Consider the following 25,727-nt stretch of genomic DNA (forward strand, 5'->3'; position numbering starts at 1 on the left):
TGTAAAAAAGGACTTGTATGTGTTTTGTGAATAAACTAAGCATCTGTGAAACTCATTTAGGATACAACATTTAAAGGCTTTATTAGAATGTGAATCTTTACCTGAGGAAACATTATGAAACACTCCCCAGTTACTCAGTTAAAGGTTTGTTTGCAATAACATTTATCCCCCTCAGCAAAAGCATGTTTTCCCATTATTGAAGGAAGGTGTAATCAGAAGCTGTGTTTAAAAGATGTGTCACCATCTTGTCTTCTCTTTTATGAATTTCATGAATCCTCTTCATTATGTGCTAGGACTCAACCATAGGTTCAATATTAGAAAGATTAACATGTCCCTAATCTAAAAGCGGGATGGATTTTGCACCACTGCTTGTTTTGAGTAATACCTTATTTTGCAACCATCAGAGTAGAACTTAGCCAGGGCTGGACCAACATTTCTTATGTTGTGCTGGAAGCAATTCCCTTCACAGTAGCTGCTCTATGCTTTTTTTAATTTTTTCCCCAAATTGATTTTCCTTTCACATGCATTGTATGAGAAGAGGAGCAGAGTAGGGTGCTGTGTAACAGCATAAAGCAGCGTGGTGCCAGCTCAGAGTGAGAGCTCCTCTCACCCTCACGGTGACCCAGAGCAGTGCTTCTGAAGGAACACAAAAGCAGGGTCAGCACTCAGCTTCCCTGGGTATTCTCTTCCAGTCCCCAATGAATTTTGTACTGAGGATGCTTTCTGAGATAGAGGTGATGTGTTTCTGATGTCTTTGTGGCAAGTGTTTCAGAAGAAATAAAAAAAATGTTGAAGTATAATTAGGTTTAATGATTTGTTGCCGGTATTTAAGATGCATTTTTAAATTATCTATGCTCAGGAGAATGCCCTAAAATACTTCAATGAATTCTAAGCTGTCAGTTCTTAACCAGTGGGGTATGTTTACGTCTAACTCTTTAGTTTTTGCATTTCAGAGGAAAATGTAAAAAAAACCTACAGAATGAGCTGCTAGAGTTGTTTTCCCCAGTGATGATCTGATTTTTAGCATTCCTGATACCTGCCAGCCTGAGTGTATGTCCCTTTCCTACTCTCCTCCTGTCCAGACCCCCAGAGTGGTGCAGAGTTTTCACAGATCCTTTTTATTCCATCTCTAATTTGGGTGCTGGCTCTGTGTTGAAGAGACCTTGGTGATCTACTGATACCAGAAAATGTTGGTAAAGCATCCATGGTGATGCAATCCTGCAAAGCATTGTCCAGCTGTACAAATTACCGTGGTGTCCAGCTGATGTAGGACGTGAACTGCAGGATTGTCGTCTTGCACGTGAAAATAATAAATTTGAAAATTATTGAGTACTTCAGAAAACTTTCAGAAAACTTTCTATGCAGTGGTAACTCCTTTTTTTTTCCCTCTGTTTAAGAGGATTCTCAACATTAAAGGTCTTCCTCAAATTTTCCATTGAGCTCTTACAACACCCTGTCATCAAAAGATTCCCATGCAGTCAAGAGTTTCGTGACCTCCAGGAAGTATCTGTAAATTCTTCCTTGTTTCTGTTTTCACTTTGGAATTTTTCATCTACAGTAGGACTTTGTTTTAGGTCCAGACTCAAATCCCCATGATGAGAGGGAGGGAAGGGGTTATTTCAGTATTTCAGGTTTCTGATTCTAGTCGGATTACTCAGAGGAATGGCTGATGATGAGTCTGTCTGTGTCCACTATAAAGCCAATACCATTCTGTGAGCTTCTTTCTTCCCTGGCAAAGAAAGAGGAGGAAAAAAAAAAATCATAAACAGGCAAGGAATTTGGCTGGTATGCCAGGAAGAATTCTCAAACAAAGGTAATTAAGCTCATATAGAACTCTTTCCAGACTTTAATGTTTCACGAAGTCATTTTTCATCTACTGAGTGGTACTGTCACAGCACCAGAGATCTAACTTTTACATATTTTCATTATGTAGTCTTGTGCAGCTCTTGCTGATAATAGTAATTCGAAGTGTCAGTGCAGCTGATGAAATCAGATGGGCCATGAAGCTGTTTGAGAGCTGTCACAGGGATCTATAAAGTATTTTTTTATTTTGCAATTGCTTCATAAAAATTTAAAAACAACACAAGATAACATGTATTCATTCTCTCAGTAATACAAATTGTTCTGAAAGATACTTTTTTATTTGTATTATATAGCTTTAGGGGGGAGTTAATTACTTTCAGTAATGAAAAATTAAAATTGACAAAGAATTTTGTGGTTTCCTCTGGATTTAAGACCAGGTTTTTGAGGATTGTTCAACATAGCTGAGTCACAGAATTTTCCAAAAATCTGTCTTTAAGTGTCACAACGGGAGCTGCCAAGCTTTGAACACTTTGAAAACCAGACCCTTTTGTGGTTTTTCAGAAATAAAAATTGAGCTGGGTGAGCTGTTTTAAAAATATGTTTTCCACCTGCTATATTTCCTTTATCATAGATAAAATCTCTATGAAGGAAGACTTCATTTTTCCTTTTAATTAAATGTGATACCACTGGTGTGCTCCTCCATCACTCCCCCAGTTACTTTGGAAACAGCAGGAGACTGTATATTCTTGGAAGCCTGGCCCTCAGTATTCATTTCTTTTGATTCTCTGCCATTGTTTTCATGGTCCATTCCTAGATGTACACAAGGTAATAGTGGGCAAGAGAAGAAACATTTTAAGAAACACGCCCTCAGAAGATAGAAGTTTGTGTCTTCCAGTTCTCCCTTAGCCAAGGCTGTAGCTTTGCTTTTTGATGTACGTTTTGATCCTACTTAATCCTCCTGTAATCATTAGGAGGGAATGACTTTTTCATTTCTTAGAGAATGGTCAGAAAGGAAACAACACTACAAGGTCCTTCAGAGTCCCTGTGGAAATGGGTTCCAAAGGAGGTCTCACGTTGACCATACAGACAGGAGAGGGGAGACTCCTCAGACTTCTGTTCTTTTATGTGGTGTTTTCAGTTTACCCCATGTCTCTGCTGAGGAGCTCTGCCCCTCCAGCACAACCAGTGTTGCACAGATGTCTTTTGGTTAAGAGGCAGATAACAGAAGTCCCTTTTTTATTCCATATTTCCCTTTATTTGCTAACTCTCTCACCAACAGTCTTTAGTTGAAGAATTGCCTGTCCATGAGCCAACATGCTGCTTCAGCTTGATTATCTTCAGAAAATGGCAAGGGCAACGCCTGGCATTTTAAATTGCTTTTCCACACTCCCACTTCTATCTAGGTATTTTGCTATTCAAAAACAAGAACAACAAAAAAGTTAGAGGAAGTATTGCTGAGATAAGAGGATTCAGTAGATGGGATACCTCCTTTTGATGCAGCAGAACGAAATTAATTCTCTTTTTTTTTCCCTTCATGTTTCCTGGAAAACCTTCAGCAGCTTTAAAATTCATTATGACACGTTAGCTTAAAAACGTGACAAAAAATGTGGGTGCTAGCTAGGCATGGCTTCCACATCCTTGCCTCCTTTCACCTATGGAGAGAAATTATTGACATGCAGTAATTGTGTGAGGGAAATCAGAGTCACTTACTGCCCTTTTAAAAGCCAAAGCATAGACCATCTGCTGCTGCAGCTCAGCCAGGCCCTGTAATTTTGGGTGCTGAGTCTTTCTTTGATTCTGAGTGATGAGGATAAGGCAAAGAGGACCACATAAATATAGGCTGCTTCTCCTTTTGCGAGAACCATGAAATGGAAATACATGTTTAATTTATCTGCAAGTAGTTTCTTACTTGTTATCAAGACAGGCCCATAGAGATGAAGGTATTTAACAAGAATGACCATGGTAATGTTCTTAGTTCAAAAACAAATGGGCAAAACCCCGTAGGGGAGGAATATTTTCAGTTTTTTGAGAGTATTAGAAACACTGCAGAGGGAAAAACAGTGAAAATTACTTGACAGAGCACTGCTAACTACAACGGACTTTAATAACAAATGGACATATCATAAAAAAAAATCAATACTCAGAAACACATAAAATAGAGATGGAGAAGATATATTGGGCCATATTCTGCATCTCCTGCTAGAGTACAATTGTTCACTGCAGTATATCTTTAGTCTAGTGTAGCCTTAAATTGTTCAAAGCAAAGGAAATTCCACTGCTTCCTTTGGGATTGTCTGCCACAGACTTAAGATCTTGCTGTCGAGGGATGTTTCCAGACATTTAACCTAAATTATGCTCATTTTCCAACCATTAGTGCTGAAGTTCCCTCCTTGGTGTTTATAGCTCTCAGGAGGACTTTGCCATCACAGTTGCTTCTACATTGTTTGCCCCTTATAGAAACAAAAGGGAAGCCTCTGGAAATTGCTAGAGCATGAGAGGGCAGGAGGGTTGCCTGTACATGCTGGTTGCTCAAACAGCAGCGTGCACGCAGCTACACTTGCACCTTTCCCTGTTCCGTGGTTCCTACAGCATCGTTCCAATAGGATGAATAAGCTGGAGCACTGTGTGAGACCAAGCTGCTTCCAAAAAATAATGTACTAAAGTTATCCCTGCCTGGGATTGCGTACACTTACCCAAGCTGGGGTGTGCAGAGCCAGAGTGGGACAAGGTAAAAAAAGGCATGGCTGTTGTTGTCCGAGATTTTCAGGATGCTCTGAGAGATGGGTGTCTGTAAGAAATTCTGTAAATCTTAATTTTGTATAATACATGATACATTTTGGTTAACAACTTCTTGTGTGAGAAGCTATTAGCAAAACACAGGTGCGGAGAGGCCAAACCTTTGTGGAGCATGGGTTTGTACTGAAATAAATATATTACACTACTCCATCCCTCACCCTGGTGCTCTCCAGACCTTCTGTGGGCTTTCAGACTAAATGATTTTAAAATTCCATCTGTGACTGCTTTCCAGGACCTGCCCCACTTATCCATTATCACACTGTTACTCCAAAGCAGGCCAGTGTCAATGTTTTGGCACTTGTTTATTTTCACTGCACCTCAACAGGGTATTTCCTTGTCCTCAGTTAGACAAAATGTCAAAAGTGTTCCAATGACAGGTTACAGTATGATCACAAAGTACAAAATGTTTGCCTTGCCTCAAAACCTTCCCTTTAAGAGGCCCTTTTTTCCCCCCCTAGATCCTTTCCCTGACTTTAAATACCTTCAGCTCCATCCCATCACACCAATTTCCTGTGCCTTAGAGTCCTGCTGCCAGATGAGGACGCTGGATAGCGGGATCGGAACCTTCCCGCTCCCCGACTCGGGGAACCGATCGACGGGGCGACACATTTCTAGGCAAGAATCAGCCCTGGAAGCGGGAGTCTTTGCAGCATCCGAGCAAGTTCCTCTTTCAGCTCCTTCAGTAAAAGCCAAAACTCTTGAGCGAGAAGTGCCTTCAACAGCTAAGAGCCAGGAGTCTGTGGAAAGCGTAATTAGTCACTCAACGTCTGATCCAGCCATGGCTGCCAAGGGTGTACGACCTTTTCAAAGTCGCCTTCCCAAACCAGCTTCCTCAGGTAAAATGTCAATTACACTGAAAATCACATTATTTCTGCCTTGGCCTCTGTTTTGATTAGCAGCAATCCTGTAATAATGGCAATTGATAACAGAAATGTTAAACGCAGAGCAGAAGATACTCTCTTTTACGAATGCGTAAGGTTAACAAGTTTGTGACCTGAGCCTTATGGAAATTTTGTTAAACAAAATGCTTATCTGAGAAAGAAAAATGAGTTTAGTACTTAAAGCCTTTCCTCAAGAAACAGTAGTTGAAGGAAAAAAACCATATGCCAGCCTTGGAAGTCGACTTGAAAAAGAATATGGATGTTCAGTGATATTCAGGATCAGACTGTACAAAGTACAAAGCACAGCCGTGTTGTGACTTAAAAAAGATAAATTCATAAAGACTTGCTTTTGATACTGGATTTGAACTAAAAACTCATTTGGCCTCAATGCATAAATTCTGTCCCACTGAATATATGGCCTTGACCTCAGACAAGGCTCTCATTACTTTACTACATCATACAAACACATTTATATATGTGAACATAAAATACCCGACTTTCACTTATGAGCTACGTGCGTGTTTAAGCTATAAAACAAGAGCTGACAAAGGTATAAAAGGACTGGCCATCCATCAAAGCTCCAGCAAATAACTTTGTATTAGTAAATAGTTCCATTGAAGTCTGCCCATTTTTCATAAACAAACATTGACTATATAGAAGTTTTTGGAAGGTTTTGGAGTTATTAATATGTATGTTAATAGCATTAAAAATCATGTAGCTTTTACAATAGGGAAACTTTGATAGCACAACAAATACAGCAGAAAGCACAGTAAAAGTGATTAGTTTAATGGGGAAGGGTATTGTTTTATCTTGACCAAATGCAATGTCACTCATTTATTTGGGTTATGGTGATTAGCACTTTGTCAGTCCAGTTATTGCTGCTGTAAAACTTGTGAGTATTTAACTGGCATAAATCTGTATCACTTTATAAGAGAGATTCTGTGAAATAAGTGTGTGAGGTTAAATATCAAGTTTGAGCTTAGTTTAAGGCCATCAAATATATGTTCTGTTAATGAACTGACATATATTGAATCTAGGAGGAAAGAAGCCTCTCTTACATGTCCATAGGATGCATAATAGAAGGTTTCTAATTAAACACCTTAGAACTCAGTGCAGTATTGTAGTGGTATAATAGACTGCAGACACATTGTATGCTCTATTGCTGACTCCCCTGCTTGTTTCAAATCAAAGCTAAATAAAAGATATTTTAATGCTTAGTATATTTTAAATAAGTGTACTGTTAATTAATGGTACAGCTGAAAAGGATTCACAAGAGAAATCTTAGTTATAGATTATGTGCTACATGCTTGAATGGCCACATGTGTGACCTCAATTCAGCAGTGTGTTACAGAGGAGAGCCCATGATTAAACACTGTCATTATAACAAATTGAACAGAAACTGCAAGCAGTGAATTGCTTCATAAGAAGCCGGTAGCACTAAGATTGTTCTGATCTTAGTGCTAATATTCACTGCACCAACCTTGTAAGGTTTGTATCTTAATTAAATTGTCATGAAGAGATGTTACAAAAAAGTAGTATACATCAGATGATGGGGTCAGCTCATTCTTTACTAGGCTATCTTCATTCAATTCTTCTCTCCCTCACTTTCTCATCCAAATTACAATTATCACTTTATTTCATATGCACCATATATCTTCTTTGATGTTCTGATTTTGCATAGCGCAAATACAGCAAGTAAAAAAGCTGGCTTCCTGCTAGAAAGGTACTTCCAATTATATTTATGTTAAAAGATTGTTCTGTGAGAACATAAAAGAGCAGAGCAGATCCTACAACGCCTAGAAGTAGTTGTTGAATGTTGTTTCTTTGTTGAAAGGGTATATATTTTATAACTAATGAAGGGATTTAAATTCATGCCTTCCTCTTCTCTTGTTAACTGGAAAAGGATTTGGATGAAATTCTGCCACTTTAGTTAGAACTGTTCCAGTAAGTTAGTAAGTTGTTCCTTTGAGTAGTAAAATATTATTGGACATAATGAAAGTATCGCAATTTGCCCCCAGTTTTTACTGAATTATAATTGACACACTATCATGAAGATGCTGATGAGACCTAGAATTTAAATAATGTCTCCCTTAATTCAGGAATAATTAACCTTGCAAAGCAAAGTGAACAAGAAGCAAGTTCTGTGACCTCTGCCTCATTAGAACACACCGAAGAGACTGTAGAAAATAGAAACGTTCTTCCAGAGTGGACCCCCAAGAAAACTACTAAAACAAAGGTATAAGTTAAGTAGTGGAATCTCTTAAATGAGATGGATATTGTGGCCAGTGTCAAGGTATCAGTGTTTAATGGCCAGTGGTTTAATATGTTGTGAAGAGTAACTAACAATCTAACAGCTGCATTTACTTCCTTACCCTTCATTCACTATCTCATTATTCATCAGTAATAATAGCCCCAGCACCTAAAGGTTCTTTGTCTGCCTGGTTATAAACATGTTTTAATTAAAATCCTCTCAGGCACTTTTAGAAACGGAAATGGAGACCTTTTACCCCATTCTTCTCATCTAGAAAGTTGGTCTTGTTTGTTGCTTTTCATGAGAGTCAGATTGGTTTTTTCCCTGGGACTACGCTTCTTTGTATGTATGGCTGTGTAGTATGAGAGTTTGAGAGGTGCTATTGAACAGGAAAATACTCTTTTGACATGTTTCTGTGTGGTTTGGGGGCTACAGCTGACTTGCAGTCTCTAGTGCTGGGCATTCCTGGCTGCATGCAGATATCCTCAGCTCTGCTTCCCTCTCCACAGGTGTGTGATTCCTAACAAAGGGATGCATCAGTTAAAAGCTGCAGCATGGAAGGAAAGATGGGGAAATTATTATCCCTCTAAGAGAAACAGAATTAAAATCTCTCTAGAGCCACTGATAGGAAATTGGAGTAGGGGTGGTAGGTGGTATTTGTACATGCCATTACCACAGCAGTATCAGGCTTAGCTTCCCCCTGCCTGGTTTGGGGCGTTTGTTGTACTGAGCTGCTGCTCCTGAATGGCTTGAGCCTTCAGGCTTTCCATGATTAGAAGCTGTCCAGAGCTGTCAGTGTTCCTCTTTATTCCCAGAAGAAAATCAATAATAACTGCTTCCTGGAAAGAACTGGGAAAGGAGTCAGCTGGGAACTGAGAGATCTCCAGTACTGTAATATTAGTACCAGGAGAAGGGGCATGAATTTAGGAAACAATCAGGATTTACTGGTGTAGAAATGGTGTATTGTCTACTGGCCATCCTAATTGTCTCTAGAATTGCTTGCAGCAAACTGTGGTGTGGTGATTTTGCATGTTACAAATAGACTGTATTAAACATACTTCAGAACTTCTAAAATTGAACTTGTCGGATAAAACTATACAAAAATGTTGGTAGAATCAAAAACAATGTTAACGGTGGGGAGAAAAAAAAAAGTTACACTCTGGATTGTTTCTGTGAGACTGCCTCAGGGTACATAGGACAAGAATGGGTTATTTCCCCCTTGTCAGACTGATGATTATTTACTGGAAGGAGTTAGACTGGTAATGCAGATTTTACCAGTGGAACCACCTGTTTATAGTGCATGATGAATACAAAATGTGCTACTCCGAATACTATCTTCAGCATTATTTTGATATATTTGCATTGTCTGACTTGCTGCCATGCCCTTCTTTGTGTAGGACACAGCTCTAAGGGTGTGCACGTACTCAGCGAGCAGCACTGACAGTGAGCCAGAGCCAGAGTACAAAACCAGTTATTTCAGAGCTGCAGAGGAGACTCTTGTGGAGTTAACAAAGAACAACAGACAAGGTAATTGAAAATTTGTACATAAAGATGTATGTCCCTCAACCCCACACTGACTCAGCAGCAGATGGTGTCCTTCATTGAACTTTCTGTCTAGATTTCACTTTCTAACCCCAAATCTTTCTTCAGTCTAATTTTCCATTAACTTTTTATTACCTTTTTATTATGTGTAAATGCTTTTTCCCCTCTTCCACAGTTTTTGCTAGTGGGGGTTTAACTTGTAGGTCTTTATGCATAAATCTCTGCGGTGCAAATAAAAACAATTCCATTATTACAAAATTGAAAGGTGACTATAAATACAGTTTTCTTTTTTTTTCTTTTTTTTTTTTTTGCCTTTCTATTATACAGCCAGTTGAAATAATGCAGCGATCAAGGCCACAGTTACCCAACCTCTGTATCAAGGTGATGTTGGTTATGGTGCCACGGTGAACTCTCCCTCATTTTCCTCTGTGTATATATTGCAGCTTTCAAGTAAGAAAGCTTTTAGTGAGAATTGATGGCAATTCGGCATTTACTGAATTCCAGTAGATAAAAATACATTAGGTGAAGTTCTTGAGATAATAGTTTTCTGTGTGCTTAATAACCCGGGAAATTGCTGCCTTGCCTTGCCCACCAGCCTGCTGTGCTTGGAGCCACCTCCCAGAGCAGATGTGTGCCCTGGGGGCGCCGAGGGGAGGGCGGCTCTGTCCTTGTCCTTGCAGCCCATGGAGCCCCTGCAGGGGGAAGATTCTGGCCAGCGCAAAGGCCAGTGCAAGGTCTTGGCAGCACCCTGAGAGATGATGCCCTGTGCAGCCCCAGGCTGGCCTGGCAGGGATCAGCACCTGCAGCACCATCACCGCGGTGACGGTGGCGTGGAGAACACCGTGGGTGGCTGGATGCCGGGCTAAGATGCGTTTCCAGAGCTAATCCACTGCTCGTGGTTCCATGGGAGAGAGCAGAATAGGAAGCTAGGACCATTTATTTACATTGCTGCTGCAGCTTTGTGGGTTTAATCTCTAGAAAATATTGCAAGTCATTTTAGTCAGCCCATAAACGCTTCTTTTTACAGTTTTTGGGTTTTACAAACCATATTTTAATGCGATAAATGTGGGGTTTTTTAAAGGGGTAAATAAGCTTTTTACTTTCCTGCATTCATCACAATTTGAAAAAAAAAAGTCTTTTTATCACGTGTTAGCAGTTGCTTTAAATGACAGCAGATTCTGAGTTTAATGATATCTGAGCATGACTTGGGGTGACCATTTTTACATAGAGATTCATTAATTTTGTGTATATGCATCCCTTTTGAGCCAGTAAGAGAATAAAACACATAATTGTGATTGAGACAAATAGAAGATTATGACACATTATTGCAAAAGTATTTCTGCTGCGCTCATTCTTCATAGCCAGGGTTTCTCTCTAAATGCCATTCTCACACGATATTAACCATACTTTACCCCATTCTGTGTTCAAAGGTCTCAATGTCTTTATGCACACAAGTGATATAACCTCAAAACATCCACATGAGGCTGGGGCAGGGGCTCCAGAAACCAACCCACAGAGAATATTTTTGTAGGGATAGATAATTACATTTATTAGCTGAGTCCCCAAACTCACTGGTTGCACAATTATAATTTCGTGGAGTGATTTTTGTTTTCCATTTATGAGCAGGGAACAGAAAGACTGAATGCCCAATGCAAAGGCTATTAAAAGTCAATGATAAGACTTCTGTTGATTTAATGGGCTTAGCAGGAGATTCCCAGTGCGTTGCCCAATGATACGGAGAAGGTCAGTAGAGTAACAGGGAATATGCCAAATATTCCAGATCCTTCTCTTCCAACCATGAAAGTGTCTTGATTTCAGCCTCATAAATTGGTTCTACCCTAATGGGATTCTGATAGAGGCATGGGAGGCAGAGGTTGTCCTAAGGCTGTAGGTTATAAGGCAGAGTTGAAGTTTGTGTAACAAGAAGCGTGAGGGAAGAGCTTGATGTTCACGTAAACATCTGTCTCCTGTGTGCTTTCATGAAGCTGCAGAAAATGATCCTGGTTTTATTTTGTTCTTCTGAATGAGCTTTCAGCCTTGGACTTTGGAAACTAGGGCTTTATTCCTGATGTTGCTGTGCTACAGCAGGATCTAAAGCAAGCACCACTTTCTTACCTTACTTGTGTATTTTTTATGCTGATGTATTCAGTAACTAAAAGTGTAGAGAAAAGGAAAGAACTCCCAAGTACAGCCGAACTGAAGGGTGTGCTAAAGGAACTTAGCATGTCTGCCATATAAGTCTATTAAAAGAGAAGAACAAAACCTTGCTGCAAATAATTAACTGGGAAGATCCCCCAAATTAACCACTTTGCCTATAATTTGAAAAGAAAGGAGATGAATTCTGTCTGCCTCATACCATCTCCTCCAGCTCAAGCATTAAGTGTGAACACTCCCCTGTATGTGCACTGGAGAATTAGAAGGTAGTACTTTTAATGTTTCTATTGCACTGAGTTTCAGATACCTTAAAAAGCAATTTAAATACATTTTAAAATTGTAAAGTTACATTAAAATCTATGTAGACTGTCGTAATGATATTGTTTGTTACATCTCTTGCAGCTCTGCAGGAAAAACAAAGTCAGAGAAGGTCGTTTTTGGGGAACCCAATATCGATTTTGGATTTATACCAACACAGTCTCTATGGCCATTTTGGAGAGGATGGACCTGAACAATTAGCACATTACAGTTTAATTGAGCAGCTGAGTGGAGCTTCCAGTAAAGACAGCAAGAGCAAGGAGAGCTCAAGTGTGAGTTACTGTATTTTTAATATTACTTCTCATTTTGTTCATTATTATTTTTACTTTCCTTTTGTTGTTTTTTTCCATCAGTATATGATTGATTACTAAAACCAAGCAGACTTGAAAAAAACAACATGACCTGCAGAAGAGTAAAGATCTGAATATTTTTAGAACAGAATGTTACATTTGAATGCTCACCTGTCACAGAATTAGACTTACAAAATTGACAAGTAGAGACAGGCTAGCACTTGTACTCCACCATTAGTGAGGAGTTGAAATTTCAAGCTAGCAAGTAAACACAGAATTTATCTTTTAAGGCTGCTCTTTCACTTATAATTAGATAGTGTATTTAATGATGTAAAATTCTGGAAATTCAAATTAAATTATGCTATGGAAATCACCTATCTTCTGGTCTCTTTTGAAGTCTTGGTGTTATCTCTGGAATTACAGATTTGATGGTTTTAAACACTGTTTTGGTGAAGATCAGTCCTGATCTGATGGGTTGACCTTGATGCTAAGCAAACAAATTTGTTTTCTCCTCTTACTTCCTGTGAATCCACTTCCTTTTCTGTGTCTGAAAGTATTGAACTGATGTAACAGAGTCTCAGCAGCCCTGCAGAGGAACTTTTCAACCTGTTGTTTTTCTCTTCTATTCTCATGCCTTCTCCTCTGATCATTTCACTCCCTTCCCTCTCTCCTTTGATCTAACAGGCCAATTTGGTTGAAAGTAGAGACAGCCAGACGTGATCCAGTGCAGTCATTTTTCCTCCGTGTTCACTCTGTTTCCCCAGCGCTTCTTTTGAGACACAAGCTCTTTTGTTTCTGTGTGTAGCACCCAGCACATTTTGGGAACGTTACACTGTAAACAAAGGTGGTAGCAGAAAATAAGGAATGAGCTGCTGGTTTGTAATTTACTGGTGTAGTGCATAAAATGAAAAAGAATTTTTATCTCTTCCCAGAGCCCAGTTTTCAGTTTCAGGAAATGACTGTGCCTTGCAACTTCAGGGGTGATTAAGCAAAGTTAGACTCTTAGAGCTTTCAGGAATCTGGGCCAAATGTACAGAAGGAATATGAAGAACAAAATGGCAGCAGCCCTGTTTATTCCAACTCTGTTGGCATCAAAGTCCTGCTTAACTGAATATTAAATTGACCACAAACTTCAAAAGAAAAATCCTGAAATGTATGTGCCTCATTTCCCGATTTCATTAGTACCCAGAATAAGATTCAATTTTAATATATGTGGGTCATATAAGAAAGAACAATTTCAAATAATCTGGCTTCATAGTTGGGAAGGAAAAAAAAAAAGAGAAAAAAGGCAGCAGAAGGGTGTTAAAAAGGACATGTGCAGGAAAATAATTTGAGCAGCCACTTAATTCCTCATCTTGAACATCCAGAAATTTATAGCTTAATTATGTGTAGGAGATGAATTATATGTGGGTGCATATATATATGTGTGTGTGTGTGTGTGTGTGTGTGTGTGTATATATATGTATATATGAAAAAAGTACATAAAAATCAGTTCTGCCTTCTGAAGGCCAAGGTCTTTAGCTATTAACAGAGCAATTAGATTTGGTTCCAGTATAGAAAAGTAACTCAGAGTTGCATCTACTTTTAATTAATTCTTTTCATGTATTCCTTGTATCTCATGTCTCTGCAATGTGCCCAGTCAGCCTCGAAACCTAAAGAAAGCCCATTGAGCAGGCCTTGGGATCCTTTAAAAATCCATCATTAAACGAAATTGTATCAGGTGTAGCTCAGCCAGCACCAGCATTTTTCATGCATTATGTTGGGGAGCTCTTGAGTTTACTTTTTCAGGATCTGAAATAACTCTCCAAACAGCATTGCCTCTCCCTGAACAGCACAAGCTCAATAAAGCACTACAGATTTGCCTATTAGTATTAATTTTTTCAAAATGACAAAGGGGAGGAAGTAACCACGAAAAGCAGGATGCCCTGAACTCGTTTGAACCAGCACAGCAAATTTTTCTGAGCTGTAGTTTGTCCCACCCAAGAAGATCCACAGTCCGTTTAAATCAGAGCTGTGTTATCTGCAACATTATCATACAGGCTTTGAATTTAATTCCCAAGTGGCATTTGTCAAGCCTTTAAAAAAAAAACAAACAAAAGATGTGTGTCAAAAAAGCGTTGTGATGGGCAAAATGAGTTTATGGTGCTTGTCTGAAGAGCAAGTGTGCTGAGACAGCCTCTGAGCCCAATTAAATTGGGCTGTACAGCTCTGGGATGGTTCAGACTGGGGCTCTAATGAGACAGTCAGGAAGCTCTCTCAGCCCAGACTTGTCATTCGATTTTTCTCCTTCTCAACCAATGCATTCGCCAGCATTACCTCCAGAGTTTATACACAGCGAGTTTCATCAGCAGGGAAAGTACTGCACAGGAGCTTCAGAGGAAAAACAACTGATGGGCCATTACTGTGGTGGAGGGCCACTGCAGGGACAGTTTGAGGAATCAAAAAGGGCTTTTAGACTTTGAAAGTAAAAATATTTATTGTTACAGTCTTAAACAGCATCCTGGTTAAATTGTCTTGGCATTAAGACCAAGTTTACATTGCTTTTATTTTGACGTGAAAAACGTATTCTGAAATAGTGTCATCCTTTGGCACGCTGCAGGATTTTGGATGAGAAAATCACAGTTTCAAAGAAAGGAATAAAATGCATTGAATCATTACCAGAAAACTTCCACTTAAAAATTAACAACCGTCGTGTGTTTTCCTCATGTAGGATTCTCCAAACAAGAAACATTCATTTTCACATGTATCAAATGGATTATTTTTATTTGAACAGTAACTCCTCTGATTTAATACAATGTATGCAGCACCTGAAGTCCACTGCCGCCAGCCCATGGGAGACAGCTCCTCAGTGAAACTTCACTGAGCCCTGCGTTAAACAGCTGTTCCTATTCCTTGCACACTGGGAATGCCCTGAGCACTTTGCCAACATTATGATGTTACCATGTTCATGCAGTGAAAAAATTATTTCACATTTCACCAGTTAATTTACTGTTTTGACTTTAAAAGCTCAAATGACTTTTTTTCTTGCAAGAATTCAGAAAACAAGATGAATTTCCCTTCCCCAGGCCCATTGTTTATTAACATATTTTATACTCAAATAGGGACTATTTGGACAAGTAACTGAGCTGGTCAAAGATTTTATTACTTAATCATCCTAATGGTCTCAAAGAATTATGAAAAATATGTTTACTTCTCTGTCCTTAACCAACCATCACATATAATCCAGCCCTTCTTGCTCTCTTTTGTCTCTATTACTCAATATATGTCACCATCAAGGCTTGCTTGAGATTCAAAGCATGACTTGAGCAGTTTATAGAAAAGTTCCCTTATGGAAGGAGTTAGCACCCATCAGAAGTTTCCAATTCCTCTTGCTTTCCCCCCCGTTGTGGCGAGATACATAAGAAACCTGACATTTCTGGCAGTTACCTTGTTAATTGCATGGGCACTTGAACTGGGAGACTCATTTAACAAAAGAGTCTTCTCTGTGCAAGGTGAAGTTCTGGCTATATCCACCAGCACAGTTTGGATGTGTGGAACAGATGATTCATGAATGAGATCAAATCCCCGTGTCTGGAAATTCAAGCAGACATTAAAGAGAGCTGGCAAACACAGGCCAAGGAAAAATTAGAGATGTTGCTGCTGTTTAGGCTGCGCTTACAAATAGGACTGACCTGGCAGCATTCCCAGATAAATTCAAGGATTTTACAGCTGAGTAAGCTGATTGGGAGTTAATGCTGTATGATTGACTTGTTGTGCTCACAAGCCTCCTATTAGCAGAGAGAATACCCACGAAAGGAAACGAGAGTGAGTCTGGTAATTGCACAGCACTTGCCGTCCTCGAGGATCTCCGGGCATTAAGCTGATAGTGGAGAGGTTGTTCCAGCCTTGCTGAATTACAGCATCACTTAGAGCAGCCCAGACACCTCTGCAGGCTACACTAAACAAGAGTGAGGGGGAAATAAAGAAAGGCATGAGCTGCTGCTCCTTGCATCCCATCTCCTGCAGAGATCAGTAAGACTTGAGCTGGGGAATGAACTGGCAGCACTCTGGGTACTTTGCACTGTTCACCTCTTTAGGTAGATCTTGGAGAATGTGCCAGAAAAGTTTGTGTGCCTGATTTGGGTTCTCTGAGACCCTCTCTGAAAGAGAGAAGCTCTTCAGCTCTTGAATTAAGTCTCTTTTAAAAAGGACTCTTTATGTTTAAGTATCTGAAGTAATTCTGAGAAGACCACATGCACTCTGCTTTCACAGAGAATTATTTTTTTTCACATTATCAGATGTGATTAGGGAGGGATTCTGCTTATCATCTGTGGAAAAGCCCAAGATAATGATTTTAGTCTAATTAGCACTTGGGAAGAGCTGTACCCTAAGACTAAACTGGAAAGAAAGCATTGCCCTGTGGAACTACTTTCTTCCATTCCCCTGACCAGCAGCTGCTTTATCCTCAACCAGACTTTCAACCCAAAGTTAAAAATATGAACATTGCCTCAAACTTTCCTCTGTGTGAGACCTAATAAAAATCAGCTATTATAGTTACCATCTTTTTTTGGGAGAGTGAAACCACATCTCAGTGCACACTCTGGTGAGCACTAAATAATTGCTTTCTTTTTGCTTTCATAATAACGTGAATACCTGCAGCTGGGGCAGCCCTGGGTGATCTTTTGCTGGGCCAGCAGGATCTGTTTTGCTGTCTGTAAATTGGTGACAGCAACACCTGTGTCATGTTACAACCAGAAGAAAACAGCAAATGCTCCTGGTGACCTCGCTCTTAGCTTGTTTTGTACAGTGTGTGTTACTGCAAATAAAGAGTTTGAACCAGCTCTTACAAATTATTATACCAGAAAGCAATGGAAGGTAGAAGAGGTCCCTTATCAGTAAGAGAAAGCATCTAATGGACTGGATCAAGTGCAGAAATTAGGTGATAGTAGGTTTCTGTGTACTAATTCCATAATTTAGTTTACTTCATATCAGGCACAGAAGCCTCACCTCCTCTTTGCTGTTTTTCTTGCCAGGCTTAAAAGAAAGGAAGATGATGAGGTGGGGAGGGAATCAGCTTTATTTTCTTTCCTAGCCCTGATGAACCTAGGATATTAAGGAAGAAGCTGCCATGGTGCAATCTGTAGATGGGAAAAGTCTGCAGTCCCATTCATCCACCTTGGGTGTATTAAGATTGTTCTTTTTCTTTCAAGCAAGGAGTGACTGTAACAAATCATTGCATATATTTGGGGAGGGGATCTAGCAATGTAAACATTTGGTGGTATTAATACTCAGCACCACCATGTGAGTGTGGCCTCATGGGGACCTCTGAGCTGCACATTTCCATTTGTCAGAATTGCCTCAATGGGATTTTTCCCACTGACAGGCTTGGGGCTGCAGGACTTCCTTTCTATGTAATCAAATGGGTTTGATTCTCAGATGAGAATCTAATTCTTGTGCCATCAAAGCTGGGACTGCCTGTGTCTGAGTAACGCCCGTTGCCAGGGGAATCATACAGGAGTATTTGACAAGGTAAGTGACAAAAACAACAGGAGCACGGTCGGATAAGAAAGCAGATTTGACCACACCACCCATGGGAATAATGGAGAATTAAACATATTTCTTCTAGCCTAAAGATTTCTGATTTGCTCACGTTAAATTAGAAATAGGCTAAGACATCTGCAGACATCAACAAATCACTTGTATCTGCATGTTTTTTCCCCTCCATAGGACAAGTCCACATTCTAAGATCTGCTTCCAAGCCTTATATTCCCACTGAGGTCTTTATTGTTTCTAATACCTTGCCATCAAAGTCGCCCCCAAAAAGTAAAGTGAAGAGACAGCAAAACAAGCAATTAGAAGCCTAGCTAGGCAGTCTTCTGGGACCAAAGCCTCACTTGACACACATCACTTAAGAGAAATGTTGTGCAGTGTGGAAGAACATCCTTACAGCCAGCCTGAGGAGCTGGCTTGGCAACAGTAAAAAGCTGCAGTTATAGGAGACTCATTTCTCTCCCTCTGCCTTCTAGGTGAAACTGCTGAGGTTTCTTATGCTGCTGAGAGTTTTAGTAAAAAATTATGCAATGGAGAGTGGCTCAGCAAGGAGTTTGATAGCATTCTCAATAACTTTCTTAAGTTTTTAAAAGGCTTTGGCAAGACAAAACATTTGGAACTCAGTGTCCGCCAGAGAAAATAACTTCTTTAATGGTATGCAAGGGACATTTTTAGGGAAAACATAACCCTAAAAAAAACCCTGGAAGCTGCTATCTGCTGAAGCAGTTCTGCTTCTAGCATTAATGGCCTCAGTAGTTTTAGTACTGTGCCACCAAAGCCCATTCTGACGAGCCCTCCAGCTGGTATAAAGGCTATTTTATGTTTGTTTAGTGTATTTATGGGGATGGGTAGGTGGCGACATTTTAACTCAAATTATCTTTTAGCACATAGTTTTAAGAGTGTTTGGGTATCAGTGAGGGACAGAAAGTCTTTGGCATAGGAGAGCAGGCTGTGTGGCATTTAAAACACATGCTGTGCAAGGCTAGCAGGAGAAGGGTTTGGGTGTCTGAGAGAAGACGGGGAGGAAGTGGGAAGCAGGAAAGCCAAGGACTTCAGGTGCAGTTCCAGTGCCTCTGGCACAGTGTCAGCGAGTGCTAAACGCCCCAATCACTCACAGCACCCAGTGAACTGTGCCCGTGTGGCTTGTCAGCTGCCAGATGCAGCTGTCTGGGCTTGTGATTGAAAGCAACACACCAAGATGTCCCGTGGCCACAGCTGGAGCCTTGTGCTCACTGAACCCCTCTGGCACTGGAAGGAGGGGAGAACTTTGCCCTTTCTGAGCGAAAAACCTTGATCACTGGAGCAGAAACCGCATATCCCACTATCTCAGCCAGTAATTCCAAGTTCCAGAGGGGAGCTTGTCTTTTCAGCGTGCGGGAGCTGCAATAACCGCGTTACGCGCTGGCCCAGGTGTGAAAGCCCTGCAGTTCATGTGCCAGCATCCCCGAGGGTCAGCCCAAAGCTGCTCGTGTGTGAGTGCCCAGAGCAGCACAGAGCAGCACAGAGCAGCACAGAGCTCCTTTACAGGAGGCTGCCCTGTCACAGCTCTGATGGCCTGGGTACCCAGGTCACTTCTCAGCAGGGCAGAGTAGCTGCAGTAAGCTGGGTGTGGGTAAGACCCCGACACATTTGGTCCCTGCCCACCCCCCTTGCTCACTGCAGACACATCCCCAGCACTCCAATGCCCATTTGGCTTTATAACTGGAGATTACATCTGGATTTTATAGGCACAGTGGCTCTTAGGTGCAACTAGGAAGGTCCTTTAGTCTAATAAGAAGCAAAAGTACATAGGAATAAAAGTGTCATTTGCTAGTGATTTCCCCGAGTGGAAAATGTTCTGGGCTGTTTTTCAGAGGTTTGGCATAGGGACCTGATGTGCTGTACAGCATGGCCCAAAGTGCACTCGTGTTTCTGCCATTTGAAACCAGGCACTCTTCAGTGCCCCATCTTTGGAAATAAAGCTGCAGGTTTAATTTCTCTCGCCGTGGAATTGGAATATTAAAATAATACTGTGGGCCAAAATGGAGTTCAGGACTCATTAACAGCAACAAATGATAAATATTAGTAAGCATGTGAGATAGTGTAATTGTTGTAATGGTAGAAATTATATTAGTAATAAAAGAAAAAGCTGAAAAATAGATTGGATCCAATAAACATTGTATTGACTCAATCAAGATAAGAGCAGCAAGGCGCAGAGGTGTATTCAGTGAGCTGTTTGTTTTCTGAAGCTGGAAAATATTTTGACTCCAAGAGGACCATGTGATTAGCAGAGTTAAATGAGATGAATAACGCTGTAATATTTTTGTGAATTGTTTTTCCAGCTGAAACTTGCCTTCCCCATCTATAACAGCAATATGCTTTGCATAAAGCACTCAAACATCAGGCAGAGAAGGGTGGGAAATGACTGATCTTTTAGTGTGAGAGTTCTGCACCGAGGAGAACACGAGGAGTAAGTTACACAGATGATGGTAGCAGGAATTGTGGCAATATACTGAGAATATGTTGGCAAATTGTTTCTGTTTTTAAGACAACGCTTTTTCTTTCCATATGCACATGACCATAATATCCTAATCAACATGGTCCTTTGAAAAGAAGGCAAATTTTGTGTCAAATATTGACAAAAGCATACTGAAATAATTGTTGATGTTTATAGTTTGTTCCACTCGCTGTTTTCCTTTCCCAAAAGTGATTTGCCTTTTATTGAAATGAGAAGTTATATTAGATTTTGTGCAGTATGTCACATGGATTCACTTAAACCTGAAGAAAAATATTGGTAAATATTTTTTGCAATTTCAAACATTATACTTCATAGCAGGTCCCAAAGTGTAATATTTTATCTCTTACTATATTTTTAGGCCCCAATACACTAATTCCAGGCTTTTGCAGCATTCATATTAATTTAATGAAAAGCAATGTTTGTATTTGATGGCAGAAACAAACGTGGTATTTAAAGATTTGGTAGCAATAAGTGACACAGGGAACTTTGGGAAGTTCACAAGATGTAGTTACATCCTTTAAATGTCTAATTATCCTTGACAAAGGCTAGGAGTGATATAAGTTTCCATAGCACACGTCAGAGTCCTGCCAGCCTGAGCTGCTCATCAATCCATCAGTGGATCAGACACAGCCTGATGGCTCTGCTCCCATTAGTGCCACCTTCTCTCAATTTCTCCATCCTTTGCCTCCTCATTAATAGAGGTCACTAAAAATTTTACCTGCTGTGAAAAACTGTAGCCTGAAGAACTTCTCTTTGCTACTCTAGTATTCTCAGCAAATCAAACCCCGAGTGATTATTATCTGAAAACTTGCCAGTCAAACACTTTAAAGTGATTTTTCTGTCATCCTATTACATATGCACATATCCTGTGGGCTACTGAATGCTCTGTAAAGCAACCTGTAAAACAAGGCCTCCGATGGATTTAGGAGGATGAAGAGTAAAGCAGAAGTGGGTGGGAAAGAAGAAATTAAATATGAATAGAGTGCATTGCTGTGGATTATAAAATTAAAATGTTAACTATGCAGTAAAAGTCTATGATATTTCTTCTAACAACAACAACAACAAAAAGTTACCAGACTGGGAAACTTATTGGTAACATATCTAATAAGACAAAAAGCAGATTTGAAATGTAAAAGATTTTCAGACAGTGCCTGAAACTGAAGAGCAGAAGTAGCAAAGCAGATAGCACAAGCTTCCTGGTTGCTCTTACAAGAATTATTTTTCTCTGCAGAGACTAGAAGGAGACTTGTTTATGGCCTCTAATCAGTAAAAATAAAGGTTAGGGTTTTTTCAAGATTCTTTTCTTAATGGCTGTGCCTAAATGGATATTTAGACACTTCAGCTGCCCAGTTTTCAAAGGTGCTACAAATCTGTAGCTTTTGCTGATGTCTTTGACTGTTTCATGTTATTTGGATCCTGTGAAAATCGTAGAGTTTATATAGGTACTTGAAAATTGGTTTAGCCGTTCTCCCTCTAACTGGCAGAATTTTGGTCTGTAACATCCTGCTTCTGTGCATTGGCTCTGTGGGCAATGACATGGAACGTCAGCAGACATTTCCCCCAAGTTAAAAGGAAGGCCAAATACTCTGCATTTCTAATCTGGTCCTACTGTGTTCCCATTAAGATCGTAGCATAATGAAATTCTTCATATTTTTAAACCCATTTCTTTATTGCATTTTCCGTAACATTCATGTATGGGCAACTGGAAAAAAACCTAAAATTTTCACTTGTGTCATTTTACAGAATATTTTTACTATCACTATTATGGGAACATCATCCCATCTTTTAACGTTTCCTAGTGCCACTATGGCAGGCCAGGGTACAGAGTGCTCAACATTTCCACAGATAAAATCCATTGTGGAAGCATGGAAGCTGTGCTATGACATCATGAGTGGCATAGTGTTGAAAACAGAGGCAGCAGAGCAAGCCAAGGACAGCATCCACCATTTAGAAGCTGTGTGATGTGAGGGCTGGAGCCTTCCTGACCGACTGCTAAAGACTAAATTGTCTCTGGAGCTTCTGTTTGTTTGTGGCAGTTTTTGTGGCACTTGTGGTGATATGAGAAGATGAAGTGCCTGGCTGGGCAGGAAATGTAGGTAAGAAGACATTTATATTCTTGTCTTGTTCTACAAGGCAGATCCTGCTGGGTTTCTCCCTCCCATCCCATAAAAGCTGCCTGGCTGCCCAATTAGTGTGCTTGGGGAGAGGAAAGGGGGCTAAGGCTGATGTCACCCACTGGCGTCACACGCTCTGCTTTTAGCTCAGCGCTGTCCTTCTGTTCCTGTGAAAGTGTTGGGGAGCCCACTCTCTCTCCTCCACAGCCAAAAACTTTCATACAAAGCAGGGATTTGGGATTTCAGCTGTCTCGTGCCGTTCCTGGAGGAGATGTCTGTGGGAAGTGGAACTTTTGCCTCCATATCCTGTTTCCCCGGTAGGCATGGAGTCTGGATGTCAAAGGATAGGAAATTCCAGATTCATGAATGCAGCCTGATGGGGATAATTACCATTCATATTTACTGAGGGGGAGAAACCACTCAAAGTCCATAGGACACAGAGCATGAGGACAAACATCTCCATAGGTTCCACAGGCTCTGGACAGCACAAACCCCTGGGAGTTTACACAGGACAGTCCAACAGGAATGAAATCATCGACGACTCGCGTCACAGCCTGCCTTGCTGCTGGGGGTGGCTCTAGCATTTGCTAACCCGTGCTAAGCCAATTTTGTGAGACAGTTGGGAGTTTAACAAACGTATTTCAAATTGTATTTTGGAGAAATCTCAAGCATGGGGGGAACTGGTCATGTTCTGTTCATTGCAGCAGATGGCATCCCATTTGGTGTTTGTTAGCTTTGTTTGCAGCTCAATATTTTGTTTCTAGGGGAACTCAGTAAGTTAAATAATTCATCTCTCTAATGCATCAAGAGGCTGATCCAAACTCTCCTAAAGTCAGTGCAAAACATTTGATTAACTACCATGTTCAGTGGATTAAATGCCAGGTCCTATATGTTGAAGAGTATTTCAGATGCTCCCTAGTGAAAACAATAGGTCTCTGCCTTTCCACTGAGAAATTTTTGCCTGCAAATAAAAAAAAAATATTCAAAACCTGACAAAAAGCTTAACAGACAAGAGTGCAGGGCTGTGGAGATAGGGATGATGTTCTGGTTGAATTGTCCAAATTGCTAAGCCTTTCTTGCTATTAAATTCCCCATTTTTTAAATAAAGAATATAAATAATACCTTCCAGCTGCATTTGGAATTTAATCTAGCACTGTTAGCAGGCTGCTTTGAGAGCTTTGAAGGCCCCATAGCAGCTCTAAGCAAATAATCATTATCACTTAATATTCTCATCAAGCATTCTTACTCAAGATGGGATCTTGCATTACAAGGGCTAACCATAAACACATTGCTCCTCTGATGAGGAATTTTCAGAATGTCAGATGCAAATTCACACCCTGATCCTGCAAAGAGTTTAGCATGGGCAGAACTCTACCACCTTCAGCAGTCCTGCTGTCCACACAGGGCTGCTTACCATGCCAGTGCCTGAAGGTAATTTTTATTCCATTTTTATGAGTATTTGAATCCTGAATAATCTAAGATATTGAAGAAATCAACACTTAAAATATATTTTTGTGTGTGTGTGTTCTAATAAATATTAAATGCCTGCTCATTCTCAGCAATATTTTTTCAAATTATTCATTCACTAGTAGGGCCTGGCAGCTGCTTTGTTCTGTATTTTCATCCAGATTTTCTGTTTGTATCATCTTTGGGCATTCAAAACCTGAGTGTATATTAGCTGTACCGTGTGTCTGCAGGAATTCCAGTTGTATTTTAGTCCTCCTAGTGGCCTGTTATATTAACAATATTACAATCTGTGGTTTAGGCATAGGAACGTGTTCTGTATCACCAGTTTCTCCCTGCAGCTGCAGCATTGATACTGCAGTAACACTTCTGCTTTGCTAAGGTCAGTAAATCTCCTAAAGCATTTGTCCAACAGATCCAGTCACGTGGCAGCTATCACTTCACACATTTCTCTTTTTATTCAGAAATTGCAGCGGAATCAATGCAAAAAACCACACTACATTATTCTTTCCCTGCTGGAAGCCCACTGTGGGAGCAGGAGCCTATGATGCTTTTTCACACCAAATTCCTTCTTCAGTCGTACCCAACACAGTTTTTCACACAGCCAGACAAGGGGTGGGTCAGAACCCACAAAACCAGGGTTCCCATTAAATCTTTTCACTGTGCCTTCTTTCTCTGAAAAAGCCTCAAAAGCCTTGCCAAAATACCACCTCACAACCTAGGAAGGGCCAGGCAGGCTCAGCCCTTTCAGGTCCTGTTAGATGCTTGACCTGAGCCTTGCTGCTCTCCAGGGCAGCTGAAGGTGGAAAGGCAAAGGTCTGTCTGGCACTCGTCCTTGAATTTTCTGTTTTGAGGCTGTGCCCCTCACAGAGGGTTTGCAATCATGAATGCCTCCTGCCAGATCCCAGTGGGAGACATTCTGTATGCCTGGCTGAGCCACGAAGTTGGATAGAGCTTCTCATGACCAGAGACAGATGTACTCGTTTCTAAAAGATGAAGTAAACACATCTAAATCCATAAATTAACTAAAATTCCCCTCGGATCACAGCCAGATGATATGCATGTTAATCAACATGGGTGTCACTGCTTTAATTCAGTGAGGAGGCAAGTTCAACGTTTATAAATCTCCTGGCTGTGGGAACTTCCATCTGCATCTGCAGCAGTGGTCATCTTGGTGCCCAGCATTGCCCTGCTTGGTTTGAACTTCTTCTTTCTAACAATTCTAATTCTTAATTCTACTAATAATAGAGAAACAGTGTTCCTTTTTGAGCATCCTATAGAGTTAAAAAAAGGGCTACCACCTGCCATCAGCATTTAGGACATGAATTGCCTGTTCCCTGCACGTACCCCGGTTTTGTACACACAAAGTAGGGGTTTTAAGAGTGTCAGGAGCAGCCAAAGAAAACTGCAGGGAAAGGACCAAAGATCCCACGTCCCAGTGGGCACCTCCCCATGGCCACGTGCACGGGAGCATTGCTGACATCCCTTCCTCCTCAGCACCTGCAGCTCCCTGGGCTTTCCCCAGGATTCCGGGAGCTCCAGCCAACAGACCTGGGTTGGAAAACCCGTCCTCCAGCACATCTGAAACTCAGCCATCAATTTCTTAGCTTTTAAATTGCATTTTTTTACATTATTATCTTCCAAAAAGGTTTTCTAAATTTTTGATTAATTTTTGGGTTGGCTATTTAATACAGTGTTTGGTTAACTAATTCATGTAGTTGTTTATAATTATTGCCTTGCTATAAAATCATCTTAATAGGAGGTTGGGGGTTTTTTGTTTTCTTTCCAGTAGAATAACAAGTTATTTTATTATTCAAACAAGGCTTACTTCCTGCTGTTTTCAATAAAATTTTTAATAAATATGTAAATTTTGAAATTAATTTACTGCATACGTTTGGCAGCATGATTCTTGAACTGACAAAAGTTTGATGGATTGTAAAAAATTATCCCCCATAAAAATCATCAGTCACAGTAAACAGAATTTATCAGCCCCTGGTAATTCTACAGCTTTTTCTTCATCTTATCTCCTGTTAGGAACTCACTTAAAATTGATTATAATATAGTATGTTTCTAGAAACGTAATTCATT

General features: G+C 40.3%; 1 protein-coding gene across 1 annotated transcript in view; it reads left to right on the forward strand.

The window, feature by feature from the left end:
- Positions 1-25,727, forward strand: part of NCKAP5 (NCK associated protein 5) — a 347,214-nt gene that overhangs the window by 310,886 nt on the left and 10,601 nt on the right. Inside the window, exons 16-19 of the mRNA XM_058421378.1 lie at positions 5,121-5,435; positions 7,580-7,716; positions 9,129-9,258; positions 11,830-12,017. Of these exons, the coding sequence (XP_058277361.1) occupies positions 5,121-5,435; positions 7,580-7,716; positions 9,129-9,258; positions 11,830-12,017 (770 nt within the window). The remainder of the gene's footprint in view (positions 1-5,120; positions 5,436-7,579; positions 7,717-9,128; positions 9,259-11,829; positions 12,018-25,727) is intronic.

This window comes from Hirundo rustica, chromosome 7, assembly GCF_015227805.2.
Source record: "Hirundo rustica isolate bHirRus1 chromosome 7, bHirRus1.pri.v3, whole genome shotgun sequence".
Taxonomy (NCBI): Eukaryota; Metazoa; Chordata; class Aves; order Passeriformes; family Hirundinidae; genus Hirundo; species Hirundo rustica.